Source organism: Acinonyx jubatus, chromosome B4, assembly GCF_027475565.1.
Source record: "Acinonyx jubatus isolate Ajub_Pintada_27869175 chromosome B4, VMU_Ajub_asm_v1.0, whole genome shotgun sequence".
Taxonomy (NCBI): Eukaryota; Metazoa; Chordata; class Mammalia; order Carnivora; family Felidae; genus Acinonyx; species Acinonyx jubatus.
The window spans coordinates 94,906,440-94,920,140 of NC_069387.1; the positions used below are offsets into that span (position 1 = coordinate 94,906,440).

Consider the following 13,701-nt stretch of genomic DNA (forward strand, 5'->3'; position numbering starts at 1 on the left):
TATTTCCATCAACTCTTGACAACCAGATTGATTTAATTGTGTTTCTCCTGTCTGGGCCTACAGATAGCTTGACTAACTGGTAGAGTTGATTGACAGGAATGCTTGTGTTTCTACCAAAATCAATGATGCTTCCTGGGAGTAAAATCAGTGACCTTTTGCTGCATCATTTTGCAGTGGTCCTGGTTATGGTTTCAACATGGATTACTATTTATTTCACCTTGAACCTTCTTAAAGCTATCTACTCTTCCCCAGAATACTTTGTTATTTTAGTTTCCTATTCATATGGCATGTATCATTATCTGTTGTTATTATCTAACCTACCCAATACATGGGAAGCTCTTTGAAGATGGGCATTCCATCTTCATTGGTTTTTTTCTCAAAATGCTTTGTACCATCTCTGGTTAGAAAACATGTCTTCTTCATCACTAAGTTAAAAATCCTTTGTCCAGGCCCTGGTGTGAATTAGATGCCAAATAAATATTTGTGGAGTGAATGACTGCGTGAATGAATGATTACTGTCTGTGATGTATGCTCATGATGCACAGGCCAGATCTCCTTTCCTGTTTGATATGTCTATCCCCCAGCTCTTCATTGCTCTGCTCCTAGTAGTTGACACCTAAAATCTTTTCTGAAGGACGATCTTTGGGCCACTGGAGCTGCATCACATAGATGCTCCAAGAATAAGTTCTTGGGATTTTATGCCTTCTCCTTGCTAACCAGTATCTGATAACTGAATATAAGAGTATGGAGGTCTAACTATCATGCCTCAATGCAGTGCAAACTTGCAATCGCAATTTATACTCTAGAGCTCCCTGTGGGATCAGGCTGAGGCCAAGACTTTACCTCAAATTGCACACACATTTGCTTGGCTTATTAGCCTCCCTTATCTCACTTCCTTGTTCTCTCATAGGTTTCTCCTAAGAACACTTCCTTAGCAGATGACTTGTATGCTCCCTCTTTCCTTAGAGTCTGCTTATTGGGAACTTTACTTAAGGCAGTGCATGTTTATAGTGAGTTGAGTCAGGGTCAGGGAATCATATTCACTATCTCTCTAAGAGTCTTAAGTTGTGCTGTTGTAGTCAGTTCCTCCTGAGAGTTTTTGGTTTTATATTACTGCCAACAAAAACTGTAGGTGACTGTGAACCAAGTTTGATATTTGATTTCGTTGTTGGGTTGAGAAGTAGCTTCACTATTTCAGTAAATAATTGTCATTGAATTTAGTAAATATCTTATTGAATTACAGGTCTTTCTAATATCAAGTCAGGATGCATTTTTCTTAACTTTCTACTCTTTTTGTTTATATACATCTCTGTTCTCTCCTTAAGTGAGGATGACAGTTAATTGTATAATCAATTTTTATATGATTGAGTGTCACTTTCTTTTGTCTTCCTGTTGAATATAAATATCCATTTCCACATACTCAGCAAACCATTTATTTATCTTTTTTTTTTTTTTTTTTTTTAGTAATTTGAGAAGAACACAAACTCCTCTATCTATAAAATAGGATTGGAAGTAATGTGTTTTAGAACTTAAAAGCACTTTAGTCAACACCTTCATTTTATAAGTGAGAACACTTGAGGCCCAAAGAGGTTAAGTAATTTGTTCAATATCCCCCAGCTTGCTTAGTGGCAGAGCAGGACTAACACCCAACTCCCAGCCTGCTGCCTTCTCTACTGCTCCACAAATACACGTATATCTTATTCACAGAATTGATATGAGGATTAGGGGCCACATCTGTGAAAAACAGATTTAGCCTTTGGGAAGAAAGATGCTGGATAGCTTTATGAAATCTTTATGAAAACTAATCTCATTTTAACCTTTTCTGTACAATTGTTAGTTTTGTTCAGTTTTATGTTATTTGCCTCAGGCTTCTTTTTGGCCGAGGACTAGATAATATACAATGCTTGATTTAAAAATCAATATTAAGTATCCGAATTGTGTTAGAGATAGGAAACACTTCAGCTGGTTTTGAAGCTGGGAGCCGTTGCAGACGGCCTTCCAGCATGGCGATTATTTATGTACATGAAAAGTTTGTGATTCCTACTTTGCATACTGGGGATAAGGACAGTTGGTTCCAAAGAAAAGAAGGAAGCACAAATTACATTTTGTTCAGCCTGGTGATACTTCCAAAGCTTGATGCAATGTGTCTTTAACAAACCATGAATTTTCTTTCCTGCGGAGCTACCATATCCTGCCTACTTACAGCACTGTCAGGGAACCATTATACTAATCCACCGTACCTTCATATCTCCAGCAAGCACATGTAAGTGATAACTCGAATATTTATTTTGATGCAAGGTGTATAAATCTTCTCTATGGCATCTTGTAAAGCAAGGAAATTGTGACTTGCTCAACTTGGTTACTTTAATTGTTCAAGTTTGGTTCTTTCAGCTACAGCGTGCTTTGATATATGAATAAGAATACTGTTTAATTTTTGTAGTATTCAAAGTGATTTGTGCAGATTCATATATGCAGGGAAGATAAAACTTGAATACCAAAAGGCTAATGTAGCTTTTATATATATTTTTAATTAGGTACGATTATATGCAAGACCTGATGCTATCAGAAGAGGATCTGGGGACTATGCTCTCCACATAACAAAGAGATTAATAGAATTTTATGAAGACTACTTTAAAGTGCCCTATTCCTTGCCAAAACTAGGTAAGTATTTTCATGGTTATTTTATTGGAAGGGATCCTTGAAGGTGCAAATTTTTCTTCGTGCATTTATTTCAGATGTGAAAATTCCAAGAGTAATACGTTAGAGAAGATGAGCATGAGAAAACTAATTTCTTCTGAAGAGGTAAAATAAAACCTAATGTTTCTTAGGTGTTGCCAAGAAGTCTTCATAGGGATTAAGAAAGGCATTGTGTAAGATTAGGTCTCCAAAAGATAACCATGTAGCTATAATTTGTTGAATATGTACTGTGGAGAGGTGCTTGCCAGCATCTCATTTAATCCTCACGGCTACTGGATGGGTAGGTACTGTTAGAACATTTTCCACCCAAGGGACTTGACATCCAGGGAATATTTCATTCATCCAGGCAGCCAATAAGTGGAGGAGCTGTGATTTCAAGTTAAATCTTGATGACTCCCAGAACTCTTCAATATTTTACACTGAGAAGACACTCTGATTATTTTCTTTTTCCTAATTCTCAGATGTTGGATCTCAATGTATTAATTGTCCCTCACATTATTTTTGTCTAGTCATATGTCAGTACAGGTATAGTAGGTAGAATAAAAACTGTATAATGGAAGAGAAGGGAAACTGTATAATGGAGATTGTGTTCACCACCAATATTCTTACTTCCTTTTACAAAGATAATGTGTTCAGTAATCATTTGTTGAGTGAATAAATGAGTGAATTTTGTTATACAAATTCGAATGAAGCTACTGCTTTTTCAGGGGAGTGAACTGACTTTCCAGGAAGTTAGAAAGGGTACGTATACCCATTAGAAATGCTGTAGTTATTTTTCCTTCTCAGAAAACCTGTTTTGAAATGTTACATCATAGCAGTATTTTGTCTCCCGCCCCAGCCCCTGCCCATTTTATTTTCCTTCTCAAGAACATTTCGATCAGCATCCACATAAAAGTGATTGCTCATTGGTAAGAATAAAGTGCTTACCTGATCAAAAGTGTTAGCATTTGAACCACAGGTTCCTCTCTCTGGAGAACTGGGTCTATTTTATTAAAGTACCTGCCTGCTGCGTAGCTTTATTGGCCTTACGATGAGTTGTTTAGGAAATAGATGAAATAGTTGATATTGTTACTAAATTGGTGTGGCATACAATTTTAAGGAATGATATTACAAAATTCGGAGTTCTTTCTGAAAGATGTGCTCTTAGAATCTATAAGATTTTATTTCAAATTTCTAAACAAAATTTTATTTCAAATAGGATCTATATTTAATTTAGTTTAGTTTTTTTTTTCCTTCTTTCCCTCTCCCCTCCTCTACATCAACTTCCTATTAGCATCTGTTACACTGAAATCTCCCTGGTAGGCACCCAATGCAGGAAGGACTATCTGACCTCATTTGCATGGGAGGTGACACTGTTCTCTACTCCAGGTAAAACCGGCTGGGAACCTCCCAGCTTGACCCTAATGTAAAATTCACAAGTGCTTATGTTGCAAGTTCAGCAAGAGAAATAAAATGTGGATCTTTGTCCCCTTCAGACCAGTAATTAGTAGAGGAACTCAATTTATAACTTCAGGGGGTTCCATGTAACTGTCAGCTTGCAGCAGGAAGCATTTCTGTTCCTCTCTTTCACTCACAATTGAACCATGCAGGCTTTCATCTGGTAGAAAAGAGCTTTGTTCACTGTTACTATTACTTGTTAAGCTCCTCATGGTGTGTATAATTGAATTATTTGACTTACCCCAGCACACTCCTTTTTATGTATGTAGGGGAGTTACCATGGTCTATGGCACTTTATAAAATTCCTTTTAAAATTCTACTTATTTATATATCTATAGATATTTAGAGCTATGTATTAATGGATTTATATGTATGCTTTCTAAATACTCCCTATATAAAATTTCTAAGCACAGAAGCATTTTGACAGATCCTTAGTTCCCATTGTATATAATGATTAAATAAATTCTATGGAAACCAACTCAGTCTTTGTTAATGGTACATGTGGTTGTGTCCTAGAGATGAACTGTGTCTGCCTTGACCCTTCAGATCTATCGAAGATGGTTTTCTCTCTCCCTCCCCACTTCTATCTTTCCTTCCATCTTCTGTCCTTCATTCTTTCCCTCCCTCTTTTCTTCCTTTCCTTATTTATTTAATAAGCACTTATTAAGTGCTTCCCACCCACACTTTTCTATGTTATGGGGATACAGCAGTGAATGAAAAAGGCAAAAATCCTTTTCCTCCTGGGGCTTACATCCTGTTGGGTAAAGACAGACATTAAAGCAATTATTAACACATATAGCATATCAGATGGAGATAAATGCCATTAAAAATAATGCTAGAATGGAGGGAAAAGAAGAGTGGGAAGAAGATGAGGCACGGGAAGGTGGCTGAAATTTTAAAATGAGTAAATACAGAAGGTTTCATTGGGAAATTGACTTTGGAGCAAATCACTTAAGGGAGTAAAGGAACAAGCCAAATGATATTGTGGGACAAGGATATATAGGCATAGAGGCAGAGGAAACAAATTGCCCAGATCTTTAGAGGGGAGCTTGGTGGTATATTTCAGGAATAGGCAAAAGGCAAGTATGACTGAAACAGAGTGAGTAAATGGGTGTGAAATAGGAGATGAGGTCAAGGAAGGAGTAATGGATGTGGAAAAGATGATGTATAGCCAGCAGGTCATGGTAAGGATTCTGGCTTTTTCTTTTCTTTTCTTTTCTTTTCTTTTCTTTTCTTTTCTTTTCTTTTCTTTTCTTTTCTTTTCTTCTTTTCTTCTTCTTTTTTTCCTGGGTGAGATGGAAATCTATTGGTCAGTTTTGAGCAGACATATTACATAATCTGGCTTCTGTCAAAAAAGGGTGAGCTATGCACCTAGTTTGAAAATACACTGTAGGGTGGGATGCCTGGGTGGTACAGTTGATTAAGCATCAGACTCTTGATTTCAGCTCAGGTCATGATTTCATAATTCGTGAGATCAAGCCCTGAGTCGGGCTCTGTGCTGACAGTGCAGAGCCTGCTTAAGATTCTCTCTCTCTCTCTCTCTCTCTCTCTCTCTCTCTCTCTCTCTCTCAAAATAAATAAATAAATAAACATTAAAAAAAAGAAAATACACTATAGGGCAATTGTTCTTAATCAGGGGTTAATTGAGGCACTTAGCAATATCTGGAGACATTTTGTTTGTCACAACTCAAGGTGGGTGGTGGGGGAGTGTGTGCTACTTGTGTTTAGTGGGTAGTACTGCTAAAAATCCTATCATGCACTCAGCAGCCTCCACAATAATACTAGCTCCAAATGTCAATAGTGCTGAAACTGAGACCCTGATTAGTGGCAAAGTGTGGAGCATGAAAAACAGTTAAGAGGCTCCAGCAAAATTCAGGAAAAAAATGATTATGGCTTGGACTAAGATGCTAAGAGTGAGGTAGTTGGAAGTGGTACAATTCTGGATATATATTGAAAACATAGAAATATTTGCAGATGAAGAAAATGTGGGATGTGAGAGAGAGGTACCAAGGACAGCTCCAAGGTTTTTTTTTTGTTTTTTGTTTTTTGTTTTTTTTTTTTTTTTTGGCCTGAGAATAAGGATGGAATTGCCTTTTGCTGAGACAGAACAATTGTGGAACGGGATAATTTTTGAGACTGATATGTCTATTAACCATTCAGGTGGCACCTTGATGTCTTGAAAGGAACTCAAATAGGCAGTTGAACTTATCAATATGATGTTTGGGTGAGTAATCTGGCTCCACATACCCATTTGCCAGCATATGATGATATAGAAAGTGGTGAGGCTATATGGACTTACCAGGGCTGTGAGAGCAGATAGAAAAGAGAATAGGAACAAGGAGGGGCTGATGCAGTGTTCAGAGGATAGGGACATTAGGATCCAGTAAAGACTTCAGAGAAGGAGCAACTGGTTGAGAAACTAAGAAAACATGTATCTGTAGTATTTCTGACCATCTAATGAAGAATTTCAAAAGTGAGCAGATGTTAAATTGTGGTAACTCAAGTTGGATGGGCACTGAGAATTGACCATTTATTGGTGCTCACCATGTGAAGGTCATAGTGATCTTGACAAGAGCAGTTTCAGGGCAAAGGCCAGAGAAGTGTGTTCAAGAACAAATGGGGGTGGAACTGGGAGAGGATACAGTGACTAGAGACAGTGAGTTTAGACCACAGATTGGTACTTCTGAAAATTCCCAGTGGGGAGTGTTCTGGGAATAGAGGAGAAGGGAGAAATGTTTGTGTTCTATCTAGTACTGCTCACCTCGGGATAAGAGCTGTTTCTGTGAACTGGTAGCCCCTTACCTTGCAGATCTGACCCTGTCCCAAACCGTATCAAGGGAGACATGGAACTTGCCTCTCTTTGATTTGCATTAGAAAACTGAAAATCAAAACAAGTAAGAAAACTCTCCTCCAGGTAACCTGACACTACTGAAGCTTTGGAGGTGATGTGCGCATGTGTGCACGCTAGGCCATTACACCGCAAGAGGCAAAATGAAATGCAACAAACCTGTAAAGTATAATATTGGATCTTTTCTTAAAAGTCACTTTGCTGTTCTGTCATAAACCTGCGATATCTTCTCTCTACCCAAGTTCTTTTTCATTCTTAGTGCTGAATAGTTTCACTTTCTCCACTGTGGCATCATCTCATGCTAGATCCTCTCCAAGGATTTGAGTTTCCACTCCAAGTAGTTTATCAGAATGGCTCCCTAAGAGGAATTCTGATGTTTGTTGTTAGGACAGTAATTTATTCTCCTTGTTGCACAAAGATATTCCTTTAACATTTTGAGCCAAAATAGGCAGCCAGTGTATACTGTATGATGATTTGTTTTTAAAATCTCTAAGTTAGATAATGAAACCTTAATTGTATGAAGTTTGTAGAGATTTCCTCTTGCTTGGAATTGGGTTGTAAGCAGAAGATACATACCAGAAGCCTTTCTATAACTGTGTGTCTTATTTTCCCTAAAACTCTCAAAGGCATAGAGGTTTACTTTACAACAAGATTTTTGTAGACATATAAAGAATTAAGCTATCTGTCCTCTAATCTCAAGAACATTGACCACAGCTACAAAACCAAATGGATTTATATTTATAAACTGTGGGCCATTCTTAAGGACTTTGTACATTCTAACCCATTTAATCTTTTCCACAGCCTTTGAGGTAGTACCTGTTATTTTCTCACTTTCCAGGTGAGGAAATTTAGGCACTAAGTAACTAAGTAATGTACTCAGTTCACACAGCAGGAATTAGAGGATTTATAATTCAAGTCCAGGCTGTCTCCAGAATCTTGAAATTCTGCTCAAACAGATTCTAGAAATGTTGAAGATCCAGAGAATTAAATATGGGTCACCTTAATAAACTAGATAATCTGATTACTAGAGGGATAATGTAATACATATTTTTATTAATTTCATATTGATATTAAAAGTAATATATGGTCCTTGTAGAAAATTTGGAGACCTAAAAAAATTAAAGAAGTACATGTTTTATAACTCATAATTTCATCAACTAGAAGATCTATTTGAATACTTTATCATTTTCTTTTATTTTAATTCCAGTGTAATTAACATAGAGTGGTTATATTAGTTTCTGGTATACAATATAGTGATTCAGCACTTTCATACATCACCCAGTGCTCATCACTTCAAGTGCATTAATCCCCATCTTATATTTCACCCATCCCCCCACTCTGTATTTGAATATTTTAAATAGTTTTTCATCATAGCTGCTTTATAAGTTAATTAGGTAGCAGATAAAGTGACTCAGATTTGTATTACAGTATTTTGTTATTCATCCTATTTATATTTCAATTAATTATGGCAGATAGTTTTTAGTTTCCTTTTGCTGCTACTTTGTAATTTGTAAATCAATAAGTTTCGTAAGGGAGTTTGCTTGATTGCTTCTTTTCAGTACACTGTGCTTTTATGAAGAATTCATTACCTGCTGTGATTGTAGAAGGAGCCACAGGTATTTTGTAACAAGAATTTCTGGCCTCAAGGAGATTGTGGTTTTGTTGAGGAGATAATACAATATTTACTGAAATTAATGGATTAGAGACTCACACAATACAGAATATAATCAAACACCGAAATTTTGTAGGACAAAAATATAGTACCATGTTAAGTTAAGAATGTGGGATCATTGCACAATGCTGTAGGCATGAAATGCACATAAAAAGAAGCTTTATATTTACTTGAGTCCTGAAAAGAGAAACACATTTAATCGGAGGTGGAGAAGAAAGGGGAGATATCATTTTGAGAAATGTGTAGTAGGGAAAGCCCTTGGATCCCATGGGCTTTATGTATCGTGTTGATAGAGTCTATTTTTTTTCTATAATGAGATAAGTTATGGGATAACTTATGGGATAAATTGCCCTATTGAAGTTCATGAATAGAAGCAGCTAGCTTGAATGATTGAGTTTTGTGTAAGCTATCACAGATATATTCCCTTTTTTATTATAGTGGTGTTGGTGGTGGTGGTGGTGATGATGATGATGGGCTATTTGCAAGTAGTGAAGCTTGGGAGATTTTTCATTCATAAAATGTTTGCACTGACTGCTAAGTATTTCACTCTCTGTGGTTATGCATCTTTTTTCTTTAAGTTGTGATATGTTTGTTGTTTCTAACTTGAAGTGATAATTATATAATACTGTTTCCATCTTAGTTTTGCATCTCACACTTCAGTTATTATTTGAGACTTCATTTTTTTTAAAGTATGACTTTTTTCTAATCTTGCTTTTGCTTAGGTAGGCATTGAATACTATACATATGTCTTGTTGGTTCAAGTAATACTGCTTTTAATACTGGGGTCTCTATGTATAGTCTGGTCTAATTATGCATAATGTCAATTTACTCCCAAGATGCTTTTTTCAACCAGAATTCCTAAAAATATTCGAAGTTATACTGGATCTATTTAATATTATGGTTTCTTGATGGAAACTAATGTAAGGCCGTCCCTGTGGATTAACATTCTAGTACATTGTTAAGGGATCAGATGAGACAGTACTTTGCCTTCTGATTTACCAGGTAGTATAGAGAAATGAATTTCCTCAAATGGCTATCCTTCCCCCCCCCCCCCATTTAGAATCAAATAGTCTCTCCCTATTTTATAAAACTAATTTATTTCTGAAAAACTCTTCATATGATGATTTGTTCATAAACCGAAAGAGCAGTTATCGTTTCTTTCAAAGGAAAATATTTTTCATATATTCCTAATCCTCACTCTGATAGCCATGTGTAGTAAAACAACACCAAATCCTATTAAAATGGACACAGTTACTTCAATATATTACAGTTATTTTAACACAATTTAACAAGCATTTTCCCCTTCATTAATTATTCCATAATATGGCCACTTAATTGTTCTTGTTAAGCTATTTTGCTGCTATTAGATGCTATATACTTCCAAGACTGTACTAACAAACAAAACATATATAGATACTCAGTGTTTGTGATATTTAATAACTAGTGCAAAAAAAGAGAGAAATAAACAGAACAGTAAAGAAGAAAGAAATCAATGAAAACAGTGCATTTTAGTGGGAATGATGCATGAGATTATTACTGCTGTAAACTAGCAAACCACGGTACGCTGAGTGGAGAATTTAATGCGACACAAACCGACTATAGAACTGAATTAACTAATTAATTCAACAAGCATTTATTGAGTAGTTACTATGTACACTGTATTCAGCAATGACAATAAATGCCTTCTTCCACTAGAAGCTTAAAATCTAGTTGAAGAGATGTTTTTTTAATTATTTTGCTAGCTTGTTCTTTGCTCTATTTGCTTACAACCCTCCTTCTTACTTTTCCAGTTTTAAGAATTTCAAACCTTCACAACTTTGGATTTAGTCCTAAGCATATTCTCACTGATTTTCAGGGATTGTGAAAGATTGCTTATCCTGAAAATAGGTGCAATTTTAGAAAGTGCTTAATTTGATCAGGGCGTATGTACAAAGAGACCTCCAAGACATTGTTGTACCTTTTCTGACAGAGGTAGTTGGCTCTTAAAGCTTGGTCATTAAGTTAGGAAATAGCTCCTTCCAGTGTTTTCATATGTAGTCATTGCCTGGGCCTTGTGCCATACACTCTGCATTCTTTTCTATTAGTATGGGTCAAGTGGTGTTCCGGCATTGGACACCTCCTCCTTTGTGCATCCTCCCTCACCTGCTCAAGGACATCACTTCAGCAGTCTTCCCTTCCCACTCCTGAATCTTCAGTTTTCTCTATTGGATCTCCCCCCATCAGCATTAAAAATATGGTGCTGTTTCCCTCAACTTAATCACACGCCACACACCCTCACTCCAGCTACTACACCATTCTCTCTTCCCTTTTACAGCTGAACTGCTTGAAAGTGTTGTCCATCTACACTGACTCTGATTTCTCTCTTTCCCTTGTCTCTTGGATACCCTCTCCATCAGGCTTTTGCCCTAACACTGTACTAAAACTGCTCCTGTCAGATTCAAAATGGCTCCACATTGCTAAACCCAGTGGCCAATTCTAAGTCCTCCTCTTGAGCTGTCGGCAGTATCTGACAGTTGTTCTCTCCAATGTCTTGAAACAGTTTTCTCTTGTCTTTTAGGATAACACATTTTCCTGTTTTCTTTTTTTTTGTTTTTGTTTTTTTACCAAATCACTGGCCATTCTTTCCAAGTCCGTTTTTTCCCTCTATCCCCCTCTCCAGCTGATTCAGATTGGAGTGTCTCAGGACTCAGATTTTGGACCTTTTATCTTTGCTATCTATGTTGCTGGTGACCTCATCCAGCCTCATAGGTTTGAATACTACAGTTTGATGGCGATGATTTCCAAATTTACAGATCCAGCCTGGTTCTCTTCTCCGCTCCAAATTTCATCATTCTACTGGCTGTCTGACATCTACATTTGGATGCCTAATGAGGATCTGAACTTAATATGTTCAAATTGGAGCTGCAGATATTATACCACTATCTTGTTCCTTTCCTCGTCTTTCCTATCTTAGGAGAGGGCAATTTTATTCCTTCAAAAGTTGGTTATGTAAAAAAATGACTGGAATTATAATCTTTTTTTCCATGTTACATGTCCAAACCATCAATAAATGGTTTTCTGGTTCCATATTCTACATGTATTCAGAATCTGATCACTTGTCACCATGTCCACAGCCACTCTCATTCCAGCCACGATGCTTTCTTATCTGGGTCAAGGGTGTGAGAACATGACATATTTGAATCTACCAGGTTCTTATGAAGGATTGGGCTTGTCTGATGATGTTGGGCTCCTACTCAAATATTCCAATGGCTTCTCATTAATTATAGAGTAGAATCCAGAACTTTTGCTTTGTCCTGCAAGACCCATGAGGATCAGGCCCATTGCTACTACTCTGACTCATCTCCTACTTCTCTCTTATTCATTCTCTCTGTTTCAGCTGCAGCACCTTCCTTGCTGTTTCTCCAATGTACCAAGCATGCATCAGCCTTAGGCCTCTGCACTCATTCCATCCTAAGCCTGGAACACTTTTCCTTCAGATACATACACAGCCCAAATACCACCTTTCCCAGTGAGGTCTTCTTTGACCCTTCTATTTAAAATGCAGCCTTGCTAATTATTTCCTATCTCTCTTCCCTAATTTACTTTTCTCCATAGCACTTTTTATTATTTCCCTTGGCGTATATTTTGTCTTATTTCTTATCTGTCTCCAAGTATCCCCTGCCACTGCCCCAAATGTAAGCTCTATGAGAGCAGACATTTTTGTCTGTTCACAGCTCTATTCTCTCTGCCTAGAGCAGTGTGTGGCCCAAGGTAGGCACTTAATAAATTCTTGTTGAGTGAATAAGTAATCTCTAGTTTCTTCCTGTTTTAACCTTCTTCACCACATTGGAGAAGGAGAGAAGGGAAAGCTTTGGCTGCTTTGTGAATCAAATAAAATATAAATTATTTTTTAGTAGAGTAAACAAAGAAATAATGGTAATATATCTTATAAACTTCTAAGGAAGTTCTTTTTTGTAAATATAAGTGGAAGGGGTGAAAGATGAGTTAACTGAAGCTGCAGCCATTTTCTCATTAAGGATTCATGTAAAGGAAGTTGTTGGTGAAAAATGGGTGAGTTGATATCTAGAAGTATTGAGCTTTTGGTTTATTATCATAGCAATCCTAAAGCAAGGAGGCTATTAAGAAGCTATACTTTGCACCTGGAAGGATCTGTAATCTAAAAATGAAATAACTATTTAGTTGTCTACCAGCTCTTTTCCCTCTTGTTGTTGGCTGAGATGAAAACATTTATTCAGGAATTTGACAACATTGTTGCCTATCTACTATATATTAGACATTGTTTTATTAGGTACTAGAGAATCAGCAGTTAAGAAGAGACATCAATCCCTGTCCTCATTGAGCTTATATTTTAGTAAAGAAGAGAGGCAGACAGTAGATAAATATATAGTGTTAAAAAGTGATAACTGCTAGGAGCACCTTGGTGGCTCAGTTGGTTAAGTGTCTGACCTCAGCTCAGGTCATGATCTCACAGTTTGTGAGTTTGAGCCCTGCACAGAGCTGTCTGCTATCAGCACAGAGCCCCCTTCAGATCTCTTCTTCCCCTCTCTCTGCCCCTCTTCTGCTCACTTTCTGTCTGTCTGTCTGTCTGTCTGTCTCTCTCTCTCTCTCTCAAAAGTAAATAAAAAAAATTTAAGTGATAACTGCTATAGGGAAAATATGGCAGAGAAGAGTATCATAAATGGTGGGTTGTAGTTTTAAATAAGGTAGATGGTCAGGGGATGCCTTGCTGAAATGGGGATACCTGATTCAAAATTTGAAAGAGTGAGGGTATCCTGAGGAGAAGGGTGTCTGACTTGTTGAAGAAATAGTAAAGAGGGGTGCCTAGGTGGCTCAGTTGGTTAAGCATCCGACTCCTGATTTTGGTTCAGGTCATGATTTCATAATTCATGAGTTCAAGACCTGTGTCGGTCTCCGTGCTGCTGTTGTGGGGCCTGCTTGGGATTCTCTCTTCTTCTCTCTGTGCCCCTCCCCGACTTGTACATGTGTATTCTTTCTCTCTCTCAAATAAATAAATAAACTTAAAAAGAATAGCAAGGAGATCGGTGTG

The 13,701-nt window shown here is 37.1% G+C and overlaps 1 protein-coding gene across 1 annotated transcript in view; it reads left to right on the forward strand.

The window, feature by feature from the left end:
• Positions 1–13,701, forward strand: part of TRHDE (thyrotropin releasing hormone degrading enzyme) — a 378,788-nt gene that overhangs the window by 110,809 nt on the left and 254,278 nt on the right. Inside the window, exon 3 of the mRNA XM_027071244.2 lies at positions 2,535–2,661. Within this exon, the coding sequence (XP_026927045.1) occupies positions 2,535–2,661 (127 nt within the window). The remainder of the gene's footprint in view (positions 1–2,534; positions 2,662–13,701) is intronic.